Genomic DNA, 23,127 nt, shown 5'->3' with positions numbered 1-23,127 from the left:
ACGTGTATCATATAAATTGATAAATTATTTTTTATCGATACCTTTATATGGAATCGATTTTTCATTAATTATATGACAAGATAATCCTTCATTGCGATCTTTACCTGATGGCAGTACCATGAAAGCAGATTATTTATTGATAGCATTTGTCATACTAAGTCGCGATAGTTTTGGAAATATATTGAGACCATTTTAAAAACCCTCCTTCCGCTCCAGGTTAAAAAAAATAGTTTAAAATATCATTGCTGTCTCTTGATAAGTTCAAAGTTTATAATATAACACGTAAGCTTACAGAAAAATAATATAATAATAAGTGTGAATTGCTCTAACTTCATAGCTTAATATTAATTTACTGCGAGATGGTGATAACCAAAAAAAATACCCGGCTAAGTTTGTTGTGGGCTCTTCTTAGACTAAGGCGCGTTAAGAACCCTCGTAGCCTTAGGTTTAAGTTGGCGAACGAAGTCACACCAATCCCCTTACAATTATGTTAACTAATATGTGTGAATGCTCCAAAAGTGCCTGTGATAGGCCTACACGAATAAAGTTTAGAGTTTTTATTTAAGTAGAATTTGAATTGTTTTCTATGGAAACTTCTTCCAAAAAGGAGCAAAAAGACGATGTATCCGCCTTAGGAAATTCGACTTTTAATGCTTCTTTTTCATTTGGAAGGTAGTAAATTTAAGTTAGTCTGATAAAAATTGGTGACAATCTGAAGAGCAACTTCGGCGCGATGAATTAAATTGCTAGAATTTAGTATCTGTAATATTGTAACCTTGCTTTTTTTTCTTACGGTTTGTTTTAATACAATACCCACGTACGTCATATCCGTGGTACATAATACGTACACATTGATAAATCATCGATACCGCGATATGAAATCGATGTTTTTATCTAGCACGTCAAGAGCATAAAGCTTTTACATTAAATGAATTCAAATAAATAATATCATATGTAAATGCGTTTTGTAAGAAGATTAATGTAAACGCTGTGCAATTCTAAGAAAACCCTTTATTTCACATATATCTTACTTGACTAGATCAGACGTTCTAAACATTTATTTCTAGAATATTGAACTGTTGTTGTACTCATTCAAAATTAGCACTCCACAAGCCAAGTTCATACGCAATGTCTATAAAAATATTTAACCATCTGTCAGATTTTATTAGGAACAATAAATTTAATATTTAAATATCATAAAATACCTCATAGAGCAATCAATGCTTTTATTCCGTAAATGTTTTTTTTTTGTTTTTATTTTGAGCATCCCCAATAAAATCGATTTCCCTACTGTACGATGTCTTACTTATGTTTTTAAAATTATAAAATTAAAAATGGCTGCGCCCAAACTGGGTGTACAAACGTTAAATTATATAATTAGATTTATTTTAAATACATATTGCATTATAAATGTAACATTATGTATTGTGCTATGTAAGATGTATTTTGTAATAACAGCCTGAAAAAAAGTATCTGGCTGACGAAACCGCGACACCAATATTTATACAATGTATCTATACATCAAAATAGATAGTATATGTATGCACAAGAATGTTTTATTAACACAGCCCAAAGCTTTGGTGATGGGCCTCTTCTTTCATGCAATTTGCTATAATTACAACATATCAGCTTAATTAAACCAATATGCCATACAGAATATTTATGTTAAAACTTACCAAAGGCATCATAGGTTTTTGTACAGGTGGCTCTGGAGGTGGCCCTCGTGCTTTTGCCTCACTAGGCTGCCTCCTCACCATGGGTCTGGATGGAGGCTCTCTCGGTGACTCCCTCGGCGATTCCCTGGAACTTTCTCTTGAGGCTAAAGCTTCTGATATAGCAGCAACTAGATTTCCACCAGTGGGGGATGGTCGTATCTTTTCCGGTGACCTTTGAGCGTGTTGTGTTTGTTGTGTTGTCGGAAACCGGGGTGCTTCCATTTTGATTTGGCCATTTTGTGTTGTGCCTGAGAAAGAAGATAAAGGTGACTGCATATTTAAAAAAAAAAATGGAATTATACAAAGACATCACAGTAAGCTGTCAATTTACCGACCGGCTTCTCCAACCAAGGGTGCAAGGCGAATTATATCATATTTACCCGTACACCCACTGAGTTAGGAATAATTATGCATTTTTGAAATTCTTATTACAATCGCTGAATGACTTGGCAACTAAGCCACAGATCTGGAGAACCGTCCCTAGTAATAAGCCGATAATGGGTTGATTGGTGGTGTGACTGCTGATCAGAATACGGTTTATTATAATAGAATACAGTATATTATAGTAGTATTTACCACCCCTCCTCCTCTCGTTAAACACCCAACACTCGCGTTGGGTGTCTAACGAGACTCCTAAAGCAATGTAACGGAGAACAGGCAGCAGTCTTCTGTACTAACTGTACCAACTACAGCCATCACCAACCTGCCGGCAAACACTACTGTTGGAAGAGGCTTTAAGTTTAGCAATCGACTTTTAAAGGCTAACGATGACTGGGTTGATAATGATAATAGAGATTTTATTTTATTTTATTTGTTTGTATTCATTGACGGCCGACTGGCGCAGTGGGCAGCGACCCTGCTTTCTGAGTCCTAGGCAGTGGTAGATTCCCACAACAGGAAAATGTTTGTTTAATGAACATGATTGTTTTTCAGTGTCTGGGTGTTTATCTGTATATAATATGTATTTATGTGTATCTATATATTCAACAGCTATCTTAGTACATAACCCAAGCTATGCTTACTGTGGGGCTAGATGGTGATGTGTGTATTGTTGTAATATATTTATATTTAATATTGAAACACCCATTTTCCTAGTGCCTATAAATTATTCAAAATGTAGGCATTTTACACAAAAAATTATGATAGAACTAGCTGTTGCCCCCGACTTCGTCCGCTTTTGTTTTTCAAAAGACATGTGCCTCATAAATGTGGCATCGCTTTATGTATTTAGGATATCTAAGCCTGGTGTAAAATCGTCAAACACTTTCTTCTCCTCTCCCGAGAGAACTGAGCTTAATTTTCGGGATAAAAAGCATCCTATATTACTACCTTTCTAATACCTTCAGGAATATGTGTACAAAGTTTTGTGTTGATCGGTTTGGTAGTTTTTGCGTTTTAGTAACAAACAAACTTACATTCACATTTATAATATTAGTAGGGATGTTTAAATTACTAAACAAGTTAGAGAAAGTTAAGTTTATAATGCCACACTAAATTATCATCAATTTTGGCTAAGCGTGGATTAGTAACTTTTTTTACAATAAAATTAACTTATTAGAACTATTTTATTATGTTGTATTAAAATAAATAAAGTGTGTACCTATTTAATATAACATTCAGCATTTCATATAGGCGTAGAGTGAAATCAATATTATATTGATAAATGTATGATTTTGATAATATTGATAATACTTGATAAAGTTATTTACTGTTAAGAGATAACACTATCAAATTTCCATTATTGACAATAATTAATATCAACTTCTTATACCACATTTTAATAGAATATAATTATTTTACTAAGTTATTTTTAATTTCAAAGTTTTACTTTTGTCTTTTAATTAATTTAACATCATTTTCAAGCGCAATTGAGAAAACAAAAACACAATAGTTATTTCAATTGAATAATTCTCTATGCATCTATTTAATAATGGTTTTTTTTTTTTGATTTTGCATCTATTTGATTTTTATTTTTGAGATGCAATAAAATGTTTTACCATCAAAAGAGGTCTTTTAATTGCCTTCATTTAAAATCACAATTTCTGAATAATTGAATAGTGTAAGGGCAGATTAAGTTATATTAATATTATTAGTAGTAGTTTATTATATAGTTGTACCCTTCATATAAGTTATAGCCTTCATTTAGAAGAAAGTTTATTTAAATATAGCTGTTTACACCGAGAATATTGTGAATGCTAACACAGGAAGAACATATTACTGCCTAATCAAGAAGACCAACTGAACCTAATTCTTTTCTACTTGGATGTCACATAACTTGGATATGACTTTCAGTGTTTAAAATTGGCCATTACCTTTTCTCTGTGCATCAGGTTGCATGTTAAGCCATCTGTCCTTGTCGTTACAACAAATGGCTGATAATAATAATTATAGCTCTACAGCCTGCTAACCATCATAACAACAGTGGTAAAGAGATCAATCCAAATTTTAAATCATAAAGATTTATCAAGCTAAATTGAAACAAGTTTTGGGTGCTGAAGTGTTACAAAGATATAGATGTAGTATGAAGAAGCAATTATAATCTTACAATCTAATAATGGCTGCAACAAGTTAGTTACAGTTTTGAGACTTTACCATAATTGTCTTTAAGAATGAGCCTATTCAAACAGTTTCCAAGTTTAAGGTCTTAACAATTCTGGACTATAAGTTTCTCATGATTAAAAGATCATGAGAGACTTATAGTCCAAAAGTGTTAAACTTCAACTAATGCTAAATCTTACCGGCCCATTTCCCAGTTGGCTTTAACTTGGGTATGCCGCCAGCAAAAAGTCCTCCTAAGCCAGGCATAGCGCCACCATTTGGCACAGGTGCTGCACTCCTAACTCCATTCCCAACCGGGGAACCACTGTTCGATAAGTTTGTAACCTTCCCAGGTATGTATGGTCCACTTTTGTCCACAGTAACAGCTTTTTTTAGTTTGGCTCCTTGTCGTATAGAGCTTAGGAGAGCGTTCCTATTATCAGCTGACCCGCCTCCTTTAGACCCACTGAAAATAGGTGGTGGAGGCGGCCCGGGTGGCGGCGGCGGGCCTGGAGGCGGCGGAGGTCTCGGCGGCGCCATGTCTCAACACTTAATACTATACACTACACACGATATGCCATAAGCTTGACTTTTCACTTTCGATTGAGTACGAACTTCACAACTTCACGAGTCACAACGCTCGGCGATACTGACGCGTGATAAAAACATTCAATAGACAATACGTCACTCCGTACCAACCCATGCTAATTTACATAAAATACTAAGAGCCTTGCCCCAAAAGATTAATCATTGTAGGAAGTACGTAGGCACTAGAAATTGTTTTTGACTTGTATCACCTCATTTTTGTTTCACATAGAATATGTTACAAAGGACACCATAACATGCTCGGTAAAGACTATTAAAAAATAGCGATGATGGAGCGGTCCGTTTACTTCTTTAATGCACTCTCTCAATTCTGTAAACTGAATTGACTGAACAAAATAAAATTGTTCAAGACAAATTCAGAAATTGCAACATGGCCGACACCAGCTGTCGTCTGTCACTAATAAAGTTACCATTAATAAAATTTAAGAGAATGGTAGTTTTTTACACAGAGGATTCTTGCATATATTGCCTAGGATACATGTGTATACATAATAATTTATAATATTAAATCATAGAAAATAAGAAAAGTTCCATAAAAGTAGAACCTTATACGGTTTTAATTTTAAAAAAGTTTAGCAAAACTTTATAACAATATATTATTATCCTAATTATTCTGGTTTGGATCTGAGACCTTCTTGAACGATAAACTTAATACCTCACCGTTGCAGGCTCTACCTGGAAATTAAAATTCGGATCTTGTGATCAAATATGCTAACTCATCAAAGCAGGTTGATTTCACATCATCACATAATCTGAATTATTTTCAAAATAATTAAAAGTCAGAGGTTTGTTTATCAATTATAACTAATTACGTAAATTAATAATTATAAAAAAGTTTTATTAAGAAAAAGGATCATAAAAAATCGAACAAAACATGTATTTCTCTAATGTACTATTATACTAAACTAAAAAGATACATTTTTATTTTAAGGCCGAACATGACATGAAACAAGTTAGTACATACCAACCTAATAAACTTATCAATTACTTTTTATGTATTGAACTGCCAGCCTGCGAATAATCAGACTGCATGTAAGCGTATTTCATAAGATTGGAATCATAACTCGCTTCGCTACCTCCATAAGCAAGTTGAATGGCTTCCGTAGCAGCACGCTCTGTCGCAGCGCGTTCTTCTGACATTCTTAGTTCTCGTTCAATTTGTAACTCCTCTTTTTCTTTAGAACGCTTTTCTTTTAATTCCAAATTTTCTCTGTACTTCATTAGCCGCGCTGATAAATACTTTATAGGATCAGCTGGTTGGTGTAAAATAACATCGGCAATAGACTCCCGTAAAGCTTTACCTACAGTATTTTTGAGGTATTTAAAGTCTTCAGTGACATGTACGTCATCCGGACACAGCTTGAGTAAATCTAAATTACTTCTTATACGCACTAGATTTCCCAAACCATCATTTTCATACTCACTTGTAGAATCTGCCTCTCGATAAATATGCTTTCCTTCACAATTGATATAATATCTACCATAATTGTCATAATAATAGGTAACACCTTTCCGCTGTTCCTTCACTTTTAATAGAATTCCAGAACTATCCATCATATATTCACTAGCAGTTTCATGTGCTTTGTACACCCTTTGACGTGTTTTTGGGTCAAAATAATATCGTCCACATTCATCATAAAAATAGATATGTTCTGCGTCATCAGACAAAGGTACTAGATCATTATGTTCGTTGGGCTGGTAGAGAGTTTCATCATCTGGAACTTTGTAAATCTTTCGACTGTGTTGATCAATATAAAAACTACCAAGAGCATCAGTAAACTCCTCTTTCATGTCTGCTGCACTAAGTATCGAAATAATAGACTTGTGTCTGTGCTCTCCAGATATCGCTAAATCCCATGTACAACATAACTCAGTAACTAAACGTTCACGTTCTTGTTGTGGCAATGCGTGATTAAATATTCGTAACTGATAAAAATCTTTACAATTACATATTTGTTCGTTATCCAAATGTTCTAATTGCGCATCATTGCATTCCAAAAAAGACTTGAGTGCTGTTTTTGAATTCTCTAAAAAATTTAGTCGATTCTCAAAATATTTTTTCTTATTTTGTAGATTTATAACAGCTGCAGTAGGTTCACCAGCAAGACTAGAAATTTTGTCATCTAACGTGTTAATTTTTTCTATTAGTTTATTCATTTCTAAATCATGAACTGAAATACATCGTATCATAGTGCTGAAATCATTTCCCATTACTTTTAGATGTTCTAATAATTTTTGAACAGTAGGAGAGTTAGATTTATGCAAATCACTGACTATTTTCCGTAAAATCTTGGTTAAATCTGCAATAAGATTTCCATTTATATGCTTTGTTAACTGTATAACAAACTCATCGTGAATCAAATCAACCCAAGAAATTAGTTCTTCTGTTGCATCTCTTACTTTTATTTTAAATTCATCATCGGTATCAAAATTTCTAAAATATTTCAGTTTTTTTATAAGTATTTGAGTAACATCATCATGCATTTCTTCTATTATTTCGAAATCAGCTAAAATATTGGCTTGATTATCATTTGAAAGTGATGGTCGATATTTTAACATATATCTTTGGTAATATTTTAAACGATTGCACATAGCATCTATCGTGTAAGTTATAGCTGCATAAACTTCTTGTCGAGGAAGCACTTGTAGTTTGTTTGAAAACTTTTCTAGATCTTTAATCGCGTGTAGCCATTGTAAATGAAAATCAACAATAATATCAATAATTTGAGTTTTTGACCCTTCCTCAAGAGCTGTGCGCATGGAACACATGGTATTAAATATATTATCTGAGTAGTCTTTTTGAGTCAAAAAGATTACTGGAACTTCATAAAAATATTTGATTTCCTTGGATATGTCGAAAAGAAATTCAACGTTTGATTTGTTATCCATCAGGAGCATTGATTGCCGGGCCATTGCTATTTGTATAGGAGATGATTAAAATCACTAGATGGCTAATAAATTAAAATCTCCATTTATTGCAGTTCTATATTATGTCAGTAGCTATATTATGTCAATATCTTTTTTTTATTGGGCGTACTTATTGCATACTCTTTCGTAAACATCCTTCTTGATTGTATGAATTTTGTTGCTTTTTTAGTAGAAAATTATTTTTTAGAAGATAAACCAAACATTACATCTGGTCTGTGGTGTCATTTACAATAGCAACCCCGTACGCGTCTACGATTTGTTTCCGAAAAGGTCGTCGATGACTTTGCGATTATACGAAATTACAAAGAAAAGTGTAGCTGTTTGTGTAATTTTATATCAAGTTATTTAAATAGTAAACACATACACGATGGCTGGAGCAATGTTGTTCGAGAGATCACGCGTTTCATCGTCGAACAGAGACGAAGACGTACGCATGACCGATAAAATGGTTAGCACTGGCGAATTGCCTGAAGATGACGAGGAGAACATCAGAGCGAAAGAGCAAGGCATCCTGAACCTTGGCGAGAAGTACAAGAAAGAAGGCAAGGCGAAGGAGCTGGCAGAATTAATCAAAGCTACGAGGCCGTTTCTCAGCCTGATAAGCAAGGCTAAAGCAGCCAAGTTGGTGCGTTCCCTCGTTGATTTCTTCTTGGATTTAGAAGCTGGAATCGGCATAGAGGTTCAGTTATGCAAAGAGTGTATAGAATGGGCCAAAGAAGAACGTCGCACGTTCCTGAGACAGTCCCTCGAAGCGAGGCTAATCGCGCTCTACTTCGATACAGGTATGTACACAGAAGCCCTAGATTTAGCCACAGCCCTTTTAAAGGAACTAAAGAAGTTAGATGACAAAAACTTGCTTGTTGAAGTGCTTCTATTAGAGAGTAAAACATATCACGCCCTCAGTAATTTACCCAAAGCGCGTGCATCTTTGACGTCAGCAAGAACAACGGCGAACGCTATCTACTGCCCACCTAAGATGCAGGCTGCCCTCGATTTACAGTCTGGCATTCTTCATGCAGCAGATGAAAGAGATTTCAAAACAGCTTACTCATATTTCTACGAAGCTTTTGAAGGTTATGATGGAGCAGACAGCCCTAAAGCCTTGACTGCTTTGAAATATATGTTGTTGTCTAAAATTATGCTAAACCAGGCTGAGGAGGTTGGTACTGTGTGCAGTAGTAAAGCAGCTCTAAAGTATGCTGGCAAAGAGCTTGAAGCGATGCGTGCTGTGGCAACTGCCTCGCATAAAAGATCACTTGCAGATTTCCAGGCTGCATTAAAAACATACAAGAGAGAGCTTGAAGAGGATGCAGTAGTAAGAGCTCACCTTGGTGCGCTGTATGACACCATGTTGGAACAGAACTTATGTCGCATTGTAGAACCTTATATGCAAGTTCAAGTTGATCATGTAGCTAAATGCATCAGACTTCCTGTTGTTCAAGTAGAGAAAAAGTTATCTCAAATGATTCTTGATAAGAAACTGAATGGTATATTGGATCAGGGAGAAGGTGTGTTGATTGTTTTTGATGAGTCACCCCTGGAGAAAACATATGAGACTGTCTTAGAAACCATCCACCATATGAGTAAGGTTGTTGACACACTCTACCAGAAAGCTAAAAAACTCTCATAGGCCTGTAAATTGTTGTAGCATTAAAACTATAAAATATATATCAAATAACCTTAAATTTCAGTTGGAGTAACTAAAATTAATGCTATTTTTTAAATGAATTTCCAAAGGAGAACACAGCAAAATGTAGCCTGAACCTGGAAAAATTAACCACCACATCTAGCATTAAAAAGATCTTGCAATGTACTTTGATAGTTACAAGTGCATTTTATTTTGAACCATTGTATGAAAAAGAAATGACATTTTAAGAATAGCATTTTCATAGGCAATTTGTATGAAAAAGCTATTATAAAAGCATCCATGTCTTTTTCATTCAGTGATGGAAAATAAGTTGTCATGGTATATATGGTAGTACGGTTTAGCTGGTCCTCCTTACATTTATTAAATCACTATAATTATTTTTGAAGCATATGTTTGAAATAACCATGATTTATATAAAAGGTAAAACTATGTACCTATTTTTTTTTATTAAATCTTAAAACTGTTACTTATTTGAAATAATATGTAATAATAACTAATGTTTAATTTGATTTTTACTTTCTTTTTTTTTAACATAAGCTAGTGACAAATTGTAATATTCTGTTTTATTGAGGATTAAAGTGTTCTTCAAACATTCTTGTTTACTTCGCCTGCCCACCTAGCTTTACATATGCAAGTCATTTTATTTTGAGACTTAGCTGAGTTGGCACATGCAACACATCCCAAATTACATGTGAATCAGTGAGTATACTACACTTAGAATGACAGGTTGACCTTAGAATATAATAATATATGTAGAAACTCAGAATTCCCATTCGGGTATCTTGCCTTTTGACAAAACAAAATAATGGAATGCAATCACACCTATCCTCATTATGGTAATAAATGTAGGGTTATATTGTAACTGAAATTGCAGCAAAGTGGTGAGCATTGTTCGTGCCAGCAAGGCAAAATCTTGAAACAATTAAAGAGCAGAATAGGGACCATTATCTACCTATAAAGTTGCCACTGCCGGCGCAAGTTAAGCTTATCTTTCACTTCATCTACAAAAATAATTAGTAATTTAAATAAATGTATATGAGCTTGAGTTTATAATTTTAGTATTATTATAAAACATCATTGCTCAATTTTAAAGCTTAAAACTAATTTTAAAGAAATTCTCCCGTGATTTTTAACTGAGTAGCAGCATCTTCTAAACGTAATCTTGTTAAAATAGTCTTAGTTGCCAGCAACTGTTGATAATTGCGTACCTTTTAAGGAAATTGCTTTCAGCTTGTGGATGACCTCAAATGGCTGGGCAGTGGCCTAAGAAGGTGTTTTGTACACTCATTATTTTTTCTAGTATCGAATTTGTAATGCTAGAGTAAAATGAATCTTATTCCGCTTGTTTTAAACATTTCGTTCATCCGCACTTATAAAGCGAGAATTCCTAGCGGAACATTTGTTTAAGACTTTACGAGGTACATTAGGTCTAATTTACTTTGGCGTTGGTGTTTATATACTCGAAAACTACTACGGTTGTGAGAGTGAAAATTGTGTGCTAAGGGTGATACGCAGCAAACCACATATGGTTGTTGGTACAATCTCAATACAAGATGCCCTTAGAAGTAGAACACGGCCATTGCTCAAGGTAGGCCTAGAGGTAAGGTAGGATATGCGTCATGTTGCTCAGGATTAAATATAGTTAGAGCATTCAAAATAAGGATTCGAATTATATGCTCACAAGTCATTTTATAACAAGATTCACTTCGTATCGTCTTTTATGTATCATAAACTTACTAGTAGCGATCGTTTTTTTTGTTTGATGCTAACACAAACGTCGTACATAGACGTCGTGCGCAGACTAACTTATGGAAACTGATTTTTTATAGTACATAGGCATAGTGCGTACTCTAACTTATGAAAACAGAATTTTTATATTATCTACATAATAAAAATATGAATTAAAATAAGACAACATTTTTACAAATTGTTTTACTGTAAAAAATTAAAAAATTACAAATTATAATTATTCTATACAAATTTAAAATAGTAGGTACTTAAAAATAATTGATATCACTCATATAAAAATTAAATTGCAGACAAAAGTAAAATCTCAGACAGAACAAAAATAATTTAATCACAGACCACCAATCATAAAGCTTAGGCAGAGAAATTTTGATTGACAAGAACTTTTAAAGTGTGGGCCTTCGACCTTCGAGAATTCCCATTGAACGCAACAAATAGTTAATTGAGTAAGTGTTATCCCCCTTTTTTTCTGTTCACTTTTGCAGAATATCAATATTAATGATTATCGGAAAGCGTATTTTTAAGTTTTAAAATATTTTTTATCGGCCGTCTTCTTTTTTCTCCTTTATAGAATTGAAATGTTTACAAGGTATTTATATCCTCGTTTCGTTGATAAAGAAGTGATACACAGACAAAATGATACTAAACCAACATGTTATGGCAGTTCCACCTGCGATTTAACAGTATCCAAATAAATGATTGCTAATTTGCGATTTAAATGTCATTACTGAACTCTATAAGGACACTTAGTTTTCATTTAAATTAATATTTTACAATACAGTGTACAACCATTCATACAAGGTGCAGAGTGAAAGATTTTTTACCTTATTCGATGGCGTGAAAGTTAACTGCGATTTGTAGCGAAGCCAGCGCCATCTAGTTTCAAAACTGGGAAACGGTATTTTATATAAATCGTTATCTCGCTAGGTCGCTTTTGATGCCTTACAAATCCTAGTTAACTTTCACAGCATCGAATAAGTAAAAGTAAATAGAAAATCTCACATAAAGCACTCTGATTGTGGATCGTATTCATTCAAATCGGTGTAAGTTCACAATTGATTTTATCAAAACCTAGAAGTGGCACGTGTTTTACAATCATTATTATTGTCACGTAGTCCTTGCCTAAGAAAGTCCTCGATAATGGTTATTAAACGGATAAGAAGTAATTCTCCTACCCGATCAATGAGTAGGTACTTAAAAAAACTTTATAGTTTATACATATATACTTAGATGATAAAATAACATAACAGTAATATATAAATCTAAATAAATATACACTTATTTTGCCGTATTAATGTTAAACTGGACATTTTGCTAAAACTGAGTGTTAGACTTATCGTGCATCTGAAAAAGGAGCTCTGTGTAAAATATGGAGATACATTTTCTTAAGTAGTTAGAGAACTCAAACTGACACTCCCTGAAACTCAGTTTTAGCTTTAAAAAGTCGCCATTTTTAAATTTTTCATTAGTACAGCAGTGACCGCAGTGTTTACTCTATGGCAAAAAGGAGCTGTCAGATTTTTTGAGAGCCTCAGAGAATGTACCAAAGTTAAAAAATTATAAACTGGTGCCAATTCATTACAAACTAAATTGGCAGGTCGAAAAATAGGCTAGTTGTAAACCTGTCAATATAGTTTTTTTTATTCCACTACAAGCTAGCCCTTGACTGCAATCTCACCTGGTAGTAACTGATGATGCAGTATATTATGGTAACGGGCTAACCTGTTAGGGAGTATGGTAGTTATACCCCTAATCGGTTCCCACGCGACATCGCACCGGAACACTAAAGCTTAGCGGCACGTCTTTGGCGGTAGGTGGTAACTAGCCACGGACAAAGCCTCCAACCAGACCAGCCCAGTGAAAATTCAGAAATAATAAATTACCAAATTGCCCCTGCTAGGAAAAGAACCCGGGACTTCCTTCCTATATTCACAGAGCTCACAGTTGCGCCAGGGAAGTCATCAAATATGTAGAATAGACGCATCCAAATTAACACAGGACTCATAATCTGTCATAGGAGTGAAGATTTCATAGCATACTCACCAACCTGTATTGGAACAACGTGGTGGGTCACCACGCTGTTCCAATCAAGTTGGTGAGGTTTAGCGATTATTATCACAAAATAGTGATAATACTTGGGTCCGACGGCTTTACGTGCTCCACAAGGCACGGGATATGGCACCGCTAATTTCATAACACTGGGCTGGTGCTAAACCTCTCTTAACAGAAAATACACAATGCCTAGCAATTCCATTGGTCCGATGCAGGATTCGTACCCAGGCCCTCGTAGAACAAGCTAAGCGACGAGGCAGTTGTTTATAATAAAATTATTATAATATTAATAAAGAAAAAAATTACGTTAACCCACAAACGAACGGCCCAATGTCTCAAGACAGATTGCCGAGTTACAGCAATAAAAAAATAAGAAAAAATAATATTTTCGGTCTTTTAAATTGAAACTATGAGTCTTTGATACATGAAATAAACCATTATTACTATACAGGGTGTATCAAACAGCGTTGTTTCTTTTATTAAATTCCTCGGTATCTTGCGGTACGTCCCACCGTGGGTTCCAGAATCCTTCGGGTGTTTTCGGCCTAACGGGGTTAGTGCGCCCGCGGTGTTTGGAGCACTCGTCCATTTTCTGCGCGAGCATCTCCGGGTCGTCCTTGTATAACTCGTCGTAGAACTGTCGAAATAATTATAAATATAATAAATCCCTACTAATATTATAAATGTCAATGTAAGTTTGCTTGTTACGCTTTCACGCAAAAACTACTTTTTCATGAATCTTTGTACACATTTTCTTGGAAGTGTTAGAAGTAATATATGATACTTTTTATCCCGACATTAAGCTCGGATTCTTTGGGAGAGGGGATGAAAGTGTTTGACGATTTTACACCATAACTGCCGACAAATTATAACCGATTAAAATAATTATTTTTGTACTATAGATTATATAATAATACATGTGTTTCATTTTGCCCAAACTTTGTGTAGATTTGATGAATATGGTGGGAGATAGAGGACAGAACTCCTCAGCGGACAGCAGCAAATCCCTCATTTAAAGCTTAGCGATACTGAATATTTTAATTTTTGTTTAGAACTACAACTAAATTGAATGCCACATCAAAAAACAAAATGAAACGCAGACGAAGTCGCGGGCAACAGCTAGTATATGATAAATGTGAAAGTGTGGTATCGCGCAAAAACGGCTGAACGTATTTGGATGAAATTTTGCATGCATGTCGCCTTTGACATAAAAAACTTCATAGGCAACCTTTTATCCCGATTCCTTCAGTAGTTCTCGAGGGAATATTAAAATTGTTTCAGAGCTAAGACGCGGGCAGACAGCTTTGAATTGGTATGCGTGTCACCTATGCTATGGAAAAGGACACGTACTTTCTATACCGATCTCTCAAATAGTTCGATGGTGAGATTAAAAATTGCTAATGAGCGAAGCTTAAGACCCAAATCTGAAGTCCACGCAGACGAAGTCGCGGGCAGAAGCTAGTTATTAATAAATTAAAAATTAACATTTTAAGACCAATATACACATCGCCATCTAGCCCCAAAGTAAGCGTAGCTTGTGTTGTGGGTACTAGGATAACAGATGAATATTTTTTATGATACAGATACAGATAAACATCCAGAAACTGAAAAATATTTATGCTCATCACACAAAATTTTTTTCCAGTTGTAATAATCGATCCCACAGCCAATCAGCCTTTTCAATTATATAATGACTTTTATTTTCTAATATTTTAAACTTTAGAAAAAATGGTAAATAAAAATTTAACGGCGGCCTTATCGCTACATAGCTATCTCTTCCACTCAATCAATGGCGTAAAACACAGCTCAAGAAAATAGGTAGGTGGTGCATATAAATATACACCTATATATACATAAATATATATATATATATATTAAACTTACAATATTATATATAGATACTGATAATTAATAAATACCTATACAATCAATATCAATAATATATAAATATGTACAATATTGTCAATCCCCAAACTAAACAGAAGGGAATATGTATGACAAAGGTTCCGAAGATTCAGACGAAAAATGTTCTTTAACAAGCTTTTTAAAAATGGTAATTTACTGTGCCTCTCGGATTTCAAGAGCCAAGCAATTCCAAAGCTTAACAGCCTGAATAGTGAAACATTTATTTATTTATTTAGAATACTTGATTGCACAAACTTAGAAACAATACAAGAAACACACAAGAAAAGAAGAAAATAAATAGGTAAAAATAAAAACAATTAAAAAAATAATAAAAAATAAAGTTAAATACAGTTGTGTGCAAAGGCGGCCTTATTGCAAAAGCAATCTCTTACAGACAACCCTTGGTGAAAGCGATAATAGAAAACATGAAAGAGGGACAATGCAAACAATGAAACATACACAGGCGAGAAAAAAAAAATATATATACTATAACATGAAAATAAATAATATAAATAATAATAAATAAACATACACACAAAAATTAATAAAATAAATAAATATAATGGATTTGTGGAAAAAGCACCCTTGAGATCAGTAGAGCCTCAAGAGACCTAAATAGACCGGCTCTTAAGAGATGTTTCCATTTGTCCCAAAAAAAAAACTCCAATCAAACTCTTCAGCTTTATAATATAACTATGGATATAAAAATACTCACAATCCTGCACTCATCGCAGCTCCAACCGGGTAAAGCCCGTTTCTCCGCTTTCTTCCGCACCGCTGGCTCCTTGTATACCGCCGCCATATTTGTTTTAATCCTGACACATAAAAACCGGGCTATATCGACAGCCATAGATTATATCCATATTGACAGCCATACATTTCTATGCTCGGAACGCGCCTCTAACTTTTCAATGTTTATGTGAGTTTTAAATAGAAAAATCTTATTTGATTTAGTTTTTTTATGTACTTAGGTAATGTTGACATAACTTATTTATCTTTAAATATTATAAAAGAATGTCACGTCTGTCTGTGTTGGCACGAAAAACTACCTAACAGATTGTCATGCGGTTTTCAGTAATGAACGCGAGCGACTCATGAGGAAGGTCCATGTAGGACTGGAGTGTTTCAATAATGCAGGCGTATTTATATCAAAATACCTACCAATTCCGTGTCATGGACATTGGTTATTGATCAAATATAATTTTTTATTGCTTCATGAAAACTAACTATGAAACAATGAATCATTATTTGCGTATAAAAACCCTACTCAATTGAATAAAATATCTGGAAAATATGAATCTATAGTTATCAAATGTTTAATTATTTATCCACTTTATAAAATTACTGTAACAGATATTCGCGGGAAATGTTAGATTCTGCGTAATGTACTGTAGAATTTACCTTTTCACGACATCACCAGTCGCTTTCTCGACTTTGCTAGTACCCGGGTCCCGTTGCAGTATCGACATACTGGACTCGCTTTCTAGATTCTGTACATTCATTATATTCACGTTTTCCGCCAGAGGGCGTTTGCTGGGACTGAGAAAGAAAACGAACAATTGGTTACTTATTTTCATTTATTTTTATTTGGTAACTATGACCCATCTACACTATTAAATAGAAAAGTCCTATTATAGTATAAAGGACTACGTAATCGATAAAAAAGCGTGGGTGTAAATTATTGCTCTAACCAGGTTGCTCTTCTAATAATTTTAAATGACATTGTGAGATGGTGATAACAAAAAAAAAACACCCGGCTAAGTTTGTTGTGGGCTTCTTCTTAGACCAGGACGCGTTTGGAACCCTCGTAGCTTTAGTTTTAAGTTTACGAATGTGGTCATCGCCATCATCTCACTACCGTGTAATTCTTATGTACGCATCAAAAGTGCCACCTATGGGCCTACTTGAATAAAGATATTTTTGACTTTGACTTTAACAGAATAATTAAAAACCTAAACTAAATCAAAAAAACTTACATTAAATATTAATATGCAATATACAAAAAGTTACAAATTAAAAGTTACAAAAAGTTAGAAATTTCTGCGTCCAGGCAGCCCTACGTGGAGTTTATTATACAGCTTGTAAATCGGAGAGTCGTATCGATTTATTAATGCTTTCAGAATATATGCCTATATGAAACTTAAACCGGCAGATCAGAATACAGTTGTAACCACTCCTCGACAAGTGATCCACTCTTCAATGAGAGGTGACTGAGGGAGTATAACGAACGGGCAGCAGAGTTCTCTGTGAGTGAAGTGCACGCCACTGAGTAGCCGCGTGCACTTCATACATGCACAAAAGCACTGCCTACCCTAAAATGTTTTGATAACTCATAAGGGGAAGGATTTTATGACATCTTTCTTTATGCATACCCTTGTCAAAAACCCTGTGCACGCCACTGGTGCTACTACGATCACAAACCCTGCGTGTTGTTTATGGGATAGCCCTCAATTTTTGACAGGCATTTAGTCCAGCAGTGCACTGTTATAGGCTAAGTGTCCGTTCACACAGACGGGCTCGGACCGGAGAGCACATTTTTAATAGCGATCAAAATAGAGTGTTGGATAGTTGAAATAAGGTTTATTTTTACATATCAGCTATTTTGTTATTGAGAATGCCGGAGAGCTAACCTTACGCGATTAGTGTGCAAAAACAAAAGGAGCCGACCGGCTACGTATGATTTCTGATGACGCGCTATTTCGCTCTCGCGCCTTAACCTAGCTTGTTAAAATAGGTGGTCGATTAGGCAGATAGGCACAAAAAAAACACTTTTTCAGTAAAAAAAAAAAAAAGTAACAAATAAAACCAAAGCTCAACCGTCAATGTGATGGTTGAGCTTGGTGATCACCACACAGGTTTTCTTATCGTGCGAATCAAAAAAATCTCAGAGGTGGAATCTGTAATTTCTACGCGCACCAGAGCGCCGCGACGCCCCGCTTGCGGAGCCCTATATGTAAAATTTCCGCCATGTGCGAAGTTTTCCGCCCTGTTCGTCGGATATTTTATATTTTAAGTTTCCCTAACTTTTATTAAACATGCATCTGACATTGGCTAAGCTGTTTAAAGCAAGAGAAAAAAAAATTGAAATTGTGTCTGTTTGTTTAATTGCCTCAATAGTTGAAGCGTTCCTGATGAAATTCGGCATAGTGTATATAATATAAGCGAGCGTAGCCGCGGGGATAGCTAGTTTTAAGATAAAATACAGTCTCACCTGTCATTTGGTTTGTTGTTGCCCCTAGTGTCGATTTTCTTCACATTGTGTTGCAAAAGGGATATGCTTTCATCACCGCAATGTGTCACATCCTCTGTTTTTTCCATTTTCTGCGGTGATTTATATCTGAAAATAACATCATAATGAGCATATAGATTCGGACTATAGTGGCCGTGCCTGTACTTACACCGCAACCACGCCCTCCTGAACAGTCACAAAACGCTCTGAAACTACTAAAATGATAACCAAGCTAATGTTACAGTAATTTTATTTTATTTATTTATTTGGTTCAGGAGGCCCACGGTTCGACGTCTCCCACTCTCCCTCCGATGTCGTCGAGCCCTGGGGCTCTTCTCATGGCGAGGTTTCGCGCTCGCCCCACTCCCCCGGTGACGCCGTAGCAACCCCTCAGGCGGTTATCAGCAAGTGTCCATCCGAAAATCGAAATCGATACACTTTAGTCCTACATAGACTCCAACGATGCAAAGATACCTCCCGGTGTCTTAGTCGTTTATCACTAAGCTAATGAAAATTACCAGATATGAATCTAGAACTTCTTGATATTTACCTATTGGAGATCTGGTTTAGGAGATTAATAGAGTCTTCAACCAGTTTTCCGTTTTCATTGAATACACATTTGTTCTCCAATTCATTGTCGCTTGTGTCCACTTCTATTTTAAATTTTGGCATAGCCAGTGGCTTTCTGAATTTTGTTGGACTGTCACTCGCCACAGATTTATAGCTGAAATGTAAAATAAAATATATAAATATATGCACGTTTTCACTAAACTTAGGAATCATCTAAATCGAATGCCTAACGATAGAGATAATTTCTGTAGAAAAAAACGGTTCACCAACTCTTAACGGTAATAACTATTAGTGAAAAAATTACATACCTAATAATTTCCTTAGATTAGGCGTTACTTATTCAGACATTGCCTTGTTAGCTGCTTGTGAAAACGGCAAATAATAAATAAATAAATAGATATACTACGACAATACACACATCGCCATCTAGCCCCAATGTAAGCGTAGCTTGTGTTATGGGTACTGATGAAATAATTAATGAATTACTTATAATATACAGATAAACACTCAGACACGGAAAAACATTCATGTTCACACCCACCACACAAACATTTTCCAGTTGTGGGAATCTAACCACTGCGCCAGTCGGCCGTCCATGTATATATAATGTACTAAGAGATAAATTAAAAATAATTCGTTAGGTCTTTGGGAACCAGTCAACCACATTTCTTATTGGATAGAATATTGGAGCAGACGTTACTTTGCGGAAATCCATGATATATGTATTATGAAAATTAAGCTTAATTTGCTATAGTCCGCGAAAAGTAGGAGAATCTGTATGGTGTAATTTATAATTTCAATCATTATCTGTTTGGTGTGTGTATCCATACCAAACAGATCTTCGGTAATGTACCCTCTACGCACATTTCGCTCCGAAACCGGGGCATCCTCAGGAGATGTTGACTTTACAATGAATAATTGTTAACACCTCCTGTAACCACTTTCCTTATCAATCTAGGGCATCGATCAGACAAAAAAATTGTTAGAATATTTTAGTTTTCATTTCGTTAGGTAATATGTCCTAAATTCCATGCAATTTCAATATACTGTAAATTATTCTACTAGTCAAGTTATTTCATTTGATACCAGAGTATACTTACAGCGGTGGAAAATTAACTGGCCCACTTGTGGGAGACGGCAGGATTGTCTCATCATTATCTATCGGTTCCTTTTTCATCTTACACTAAAAAATATTTTAAACTTATAATACTCCTACAATATAAAATGTACACTGATATTTTTTTTTTTCGTAGATCAACTACAACGCCCTTAATCTGTCCGATCTACAACGTGTAACGTAATTGAAGGGTGCATAAGTATATCTAATAAGGAATCACCTTGTAAAAATATCATATCAAAAGAAGCATATTTATTTTCCATTTTCTACGTTCGCTCACGTATGACAGCCCTATTGAAGATAAAAGACCGACACGCGCATAGTACCTACGCTACGCGACGCGTAACTAATAAAGAAACAGTAGTCACTTTATTTAAATTTTGCATGTGATGTCACTGATTTCTTTCAGTAAAAAGGATGGCAGTGGTTTACTCAAAAACTATTGAGTCACCGAGACAGTACATAAATGTACCTCTAAAGCCTGCGAAGTATTAATTTGGTTTTCATTTACAGGTTGTAACTGTAGAAATATCAAAAATACTTGAAGTTTACTATAAAACCTAAAACATGAATTTGTGCACAAAATTTGGAAGCAGCTGATCAATTTAAGTAACTATTCCAATATTTTCTCCGCTGGACGAAATTTCTGTGAATAATTGATACAGCTGCAAAACCGCGTGGCTTACACTCGATATAGCATTTATCTTAAACATCAAACTATTAATTAGGAGCCGGTTGATATGATGAACGTCGGAATTTAATAAGGGCATAATAATACTTGAAAGGCATACATTGAACATTAAGATCATAGATAAACTAACGGCTCCAGCAGTTTGTTTTCCTATAACAAAAAGAGCTAATGTTACTCTCCGTCATTTCAACTAGCTCTAGGACAAAACTAAAGTGGATTGGTTGATTAGTTAGGGCGTAAAGGAAGGACAGACAAACAAACACACTTTCGCATTTATAGTATTAATAAGGAATTCCACAGAGCTTTTATCCAATAACTGAAAGTTTTATCTCCGAGTCTTGTCTTGTCTTTACATCACAGTATATATACAGTATACCTTATTATTGTTTTCGTTACAATCAATTCCGCCACTGTTCTCTGGTGAGCACGTGAGGTCGACCACACTACAGCTCTTCATTTTGATGAAGCTCAATCTGCCCTGCCTCATTCTACCTCCAGACCTGCTTTGTGTTGGACTAGGGTATGATAGTTTTATCGTCTTCTTTTCTGGTGTTGGCCTGTGTGGAGAAGCAAGTTGTGTTATATTCTACTTATTGAGGAACACCTTTTATTGCCAGACAACTGGTTTTTACTATATCAAGACCATTCTACACTTACCCATGTAAATAAAGTAACAGATGGTAATTTCCACAGGGATGGTCATGGTAATACTAACCATGGAAGTTCTGATTTTTTTTCTTGGGATATAAGGTATCCTATCTTATAATCTTCTACACAGACAAGTGCGCTTTTGAAACCCTCGGAGTTTTAAGTTTAGAAATGTAGTAATCGCCATAATTTCACTTTTGGAATAAATAAATATTTGACTTTCATTTGACTATGCCTGATGTGTTTTTTTTTATTTTTCCAATAGCTTATAACAGTTCATTGCTGGTCTAAAAGCCTCGTCCAATGGAGGGTTTGTTTATTACAGTTTATTGCAAATCCTGTGCAAACCAAAAAAAGTAGCCATCTTACTTACCCTTACAACTAACTCTATGCCAAAAATGAAAGTAATTGGTTGCTTGTTGGGGCAAGAAAGAAACAAACAACTTTCAGCTTTTAATATTAGTATGGGTATAAAATTAGCATTTAGTCTTACCAAGTTTCAGGACATTTCTTTTTATCTTTCAAACTTAAAGAATTCTTACTACTTATAGAAGTCTTTGTTTTTTTACTCTGGAATATTGGACTTTTACGACCGGTCGGTGTACCTTCAATTTCTGACACAGATTCATTTTTAGATTCCAAACATCTAACTTCTTTTTTTGGACTTATAAATGAAGTTTCAGACATATTTATTTTTGTACTTTCTTCTGGTAGTTCATTCTCTTTTTCTGGTGATACACTTTTTGGTGGAGTTAGTATGTTGGTATGTCCATATATTTTTTTTAATATTACTTCTATCAAGTTAAAGTTTTTTGTTTGAGTCAATTGGTTTAATGTTGAAGCTGGAAAAAAAAATTAAAAAAAGTATTATGGTTTAAAAAGTATTTAATGTCTATTGTAAGCTTCATACTAGAGTTAAAAAAAAAAACTATAGTTAAAGTAAAAACTACATTAAGTACTGGCCTGCTCACACTAGCAGGCTACTAATGCCCCTACTTTACATAAAATGCCAATGGCCTAAAAGGCCTCAACTGCGCTGCATTTGCATTGAAAACTCTTTAGGTACTTACCTACAGAGTATAAAATTTGTTCCTTTATTTCAATAATCTTCTTAAAATCATCACAGCTGCTACATGTTGGACTGAAATTTTTAATAATCATAACTTAAGCATCAAAACTTTACTTACAGAATGAAAAAATAAATTCTAATTGTTATACATACTTTTCCAATTTTTTCTTGTGATCATCTAACATTTTTTTGTAATTTTTATTCTCTAAATGTAGCTGCTCTAATTCCAATACAATATCTGAAATTATATTGTAAATAATAAAAATAATTGAGCGCCAAATTGAAAAGCCACAGTCTCACCTTTAAAGTTTATTACAGCTTGAGTTAAAGTTTCTTCCATTGCAGCTACTTTCAATGTGGGAAATATTTTAGAGTACACATAATTACTCTCCTTAGTAGTTCCCATTATTGATTCCGAGGTTCAGAACAGAGCGAAAACTAAAGAAATTACTCTAAATTGATTAAATATGTTTAACGTGTAAGCTCACTGTTTCTCTACATAGCAACTCAGTCAATTAATAAATACCTACTAATAATCTCATTCGGTAGTAGGTACTCATTAATCACTAGTAAATACAGAAGTTTTAGTTTTCGTAAATATTTACAGTTTTACACTTTCTCATGCAAATTCTGTACAATAGTACAGAATTTGCACCATAAAACTG

At 34.6% G+C, this 23,127-nt stretch overlaps 4 protein-coding genes across 5 annotated transcripts in view; 1 reads left to right on the top strand and 3 right to left on the bottom strand.

The window, feature by feature from the left end:
• Positions 1–5,237, bottom strand: part of LOC120628525 (WAS/WASL-interacting protein family member 2-like) — a 35,166-nt gene extending 29,929 nt beyond the window's left edge. The window contains exons 1-2 of the mRNA XM_039896906.1: positions 4,454–5,237; positions 1,677–1,963 (exon numbers count right to left, since the gene is read on the bottom strand). Coding sequence (XP_039752840.1) covers positions 1,677–1,963; positions 4,454–4,793 — 627 coding nt within the window. The 5' untranslated portion in view covers positions 4,794–5,237. The remainder of the gene's footprint in view (positions 1–1,676; positions 1,964–4,453) is intronic.
• A 560-nt stretch (positions 5,238–5,797) lies between these two features.
• Positions 5,798–7,832, bottom strand: LOC120628911. Its single transcript, XM_039897578.1, has one exon. The coding sequence runs from the start codon at positions 7,770–7,772 to the stop codon at positions 5,844–5,846; it is 1,929 nt and encodes a 642-aa protein (XP_039753512.1). The 5' UTR covers positions 7,773–7,832; the 3' UTR covers positions 5,798–5,843.
• Positions 7,833–8,011: 179 nt separating this feature from the next.
• LOC120628883 (26S proteasome non-ATPase regulatory subunit 11) lies at positions 8,012–9,877 on the top strand. The gene has a single exon (XM_039897539.1). The coding sequence runs from the start codon at positions 8,155–8,157 to the stop codon at positions 9,415–9,417; it is 1,263 nt and encodes a 420-aa protein (XP_039753473.1). The 5' UTR covers positions 8,012–8,154; the 3' UTR covers positions 9,418–9,877.
• A 3,117-nt stretch (positions 9,878–12,994) lies between these two features.
• On the bottom strand, positions 12,995–23,092 carry LOC120628896. Of its 2 annotated transcripts, none has more exons than XM_039897561.1 (12): positions 23,068–23,092; positions 22,763–22,900; positions 22,616–22,700; positions 22,464–22,534; positions 21,887–22,235; positions 21,122–21,302; positions 20,038–20,120; positions 18,918–19,091; positions 18,350–18,475; positions 16,540–16,677; positions 15,854–15,953; positions 12,995–13,870 (listed from the first exon to the last, which is right to left on the bottom strand). In XM_039897561.1, the coding sequence occupies exons 2-12, from the start codon at positions 22,866–22,868 to the stop codon at positions 13,691–13,693; spliced, it is 1,593 nt and encodes a 530-aa protein (XP_039753495.1). In that variant the 5' UTR covers positions 22,869–22,900; positions 23,068–23,092; the 3' UTR covers positions 12,995–13,690. The 2 variants fall into 2 exon arrangements, with proteins under 2 accessions (XP_039753495.1, XP_039753494.1); XM_039897560.1 differs by having other exon boundaries at positions 22,993–23,082.
• Between the last annotated feature and the right edge of the window lie 35 nt (positions 23,093–23,127).

The sequence above is a fragment of the Pararge aegeria genome, chromosome 13 (genome assembly GCF_905163445.1).
Source record: "Pararge aegeria chromosome 13, ilParAegt1.1, whole genome shotgun sequence".
NCBI classification, from domain to species: Eukaryota; Metazoa; Arthropoda; class Insecta; order Lepidoptera; family Nymphalidae; genus Pararge; species Pararge aegeria.
This window is presented reverse-complemented; position numbering and strand designations above follow the sequence as displayed.